The sequence below is a fragment of the Nothoprocta perdicaria genome, unplaced genomic scaffold (genome assembly GCF_003342845.1).
Source record: "Nothoprocta perdicaria isolate Ctin4 unplaced genomic scaffold, notPer1 scaffold_524, whole genome shotgun sequence".
Taxonomy (NCBI): Eukaryota; Metazoa; Chordata; class Aves; order Tinamiformes; family Tinamidae; genus Nothoprocta; species Nothoprocta perdicaria.
The window spans coordinates 70491-71816 of record NW_020455782.1 but is presented as its reverse complement, the minus strand read 5'-3'; the positions used below and the strand labels follow the sequence as shown (position 1 = coordinate 71816).

General features: G+C 69.2%; 1 protein-coding gene across 1 annotated transcript in view; it reads left to right on the top strand.

Annotated features, from left to right (window-relative positions):
- LOC112954976 (antigen peptide transporter 2-like) overlaps nucleotides 1-1326 on the top strand; it is a 16824-nt gene that overhangs the window by 1697 nt on the left and 13801 nt on the right. Inside the window, exons 2-3 of the mRNA XM_026048259.1 lie at nucleotides 78-97; nucleotides 272-409. Coding sequence (XP_025904044.1) covers nucleotides 78-97; nucleotides 272-409 — 158 coding nt within the window. The remainder of the gene's footprint in view (nucleotides 1-77; nucleotides 98-271; nucleotides 410-1326) is intronic.

Below are 1326 nucleotides of genomic sequence, written 5' to 3'. Positions count from 1 at the left end.
CCCTACACATAGGCACCGTCACTGCGCGGCTCAGTGGCACAGGGGGGTCACATTGTCACCGTGTCCCCTATACACAGGCACCATCACGTGTGGCTCGGTGACACAAGGGGGTCACATTGTCACCATGTCCCCTGCACACAGGCACCGTCACCACGCGGCTCGGTGACACAAGGAGGTCACTTTGTCACCGTGTCCCCTGCACACAGGCACCGTCACCGCGCGGCTGGGTGACGCGGAGGCGGCGCTGGCGGCGCTGGCCGCGCCGCTGTCCCTGCTGCTGTGGTACGGGGCGCGCGGCGCGGGGCTCGTGGCCGCCATGGCCGCCCGCGGGCCCCGCCTGGCGCTGGCCACCGGCCTCGCGCTGCCGCTGCTGCTGCTGCCGTCCAGCGCCCTCGGCCGCCACAAGCAGGTACCGCCACAGGGACCCCGGGGACACCGGGGCCCTTGGCCCCTGCCGGTGTCTCATGGGGGCCACCGGGTGCCCTGGTCCCCGTTGTCCCCTTCCTGTGTCCCTGGGGGCCACCAAGTGTCCCATGGGGGCCACCGGGTGTCGCGGTCCCCGTTGTCCCCTTCATGTGTCCCTGGGAGCCACTGGGTGTCCCGTGGGGCCACTGGATGCCCTAGTCCCCATTGTCCCCTTCCTGTGTCCCTGGGGGCCACTGGGTGCCCTATGGGGCCACTGGGTGCCCTGGTCCCTGTTGTCCCCTTCCTGTGTCCGTGGGGGTCACCGGGTGTCCTATGGGGACTGCTGGGTGTCCTGGTCCCCGTTGTCCCCTTCATGGGTCCTTAGGGGCCACTGGGTGTCCCATGGGGGCCACCGGGTGCCCTGGTCCCTGTTGTCCCCTCCATGCTCCCCGTGGTGGCCTCCTACTGTCCCCTCCGTGTCCCCACTGTTGCCTCCCTGCCCCTACTCCCTCTGGTGCCCTCCATGTCCCCAGTGTCCCCTCTGTGTCCCCATGGTCCCCTCCCCACATACGGCCATCCCCATGTCCCCAACATCCCCTGTGTGTCCAGTGTCCCCTAGGCACTGTCCCTGCGTGTCCCCCATGTCCCCAATGTCCCCATGTCCCCAATGTCCCCATGTCTCCAACGTCCCCAATGTCCCCAATGTCCCCATGTCCCCGCAGGCGCTGTCCCTGCGTGTCCAGGCCGCCCGTGCCCAGGCCACGGCGGTGGCACTGGAGGCGCTGGGCGCTGTGGGCACCGTGTCCCCCATGTCCCCAATGTCCCCAATGCCCCCATGTCCCCATGTCTCCAACGTCCCCAATGTCCCCAATGTCCCCATGTCCCCGCAGGCGCTGTCCCTGCGTGTCCAGGCCGCCCGTG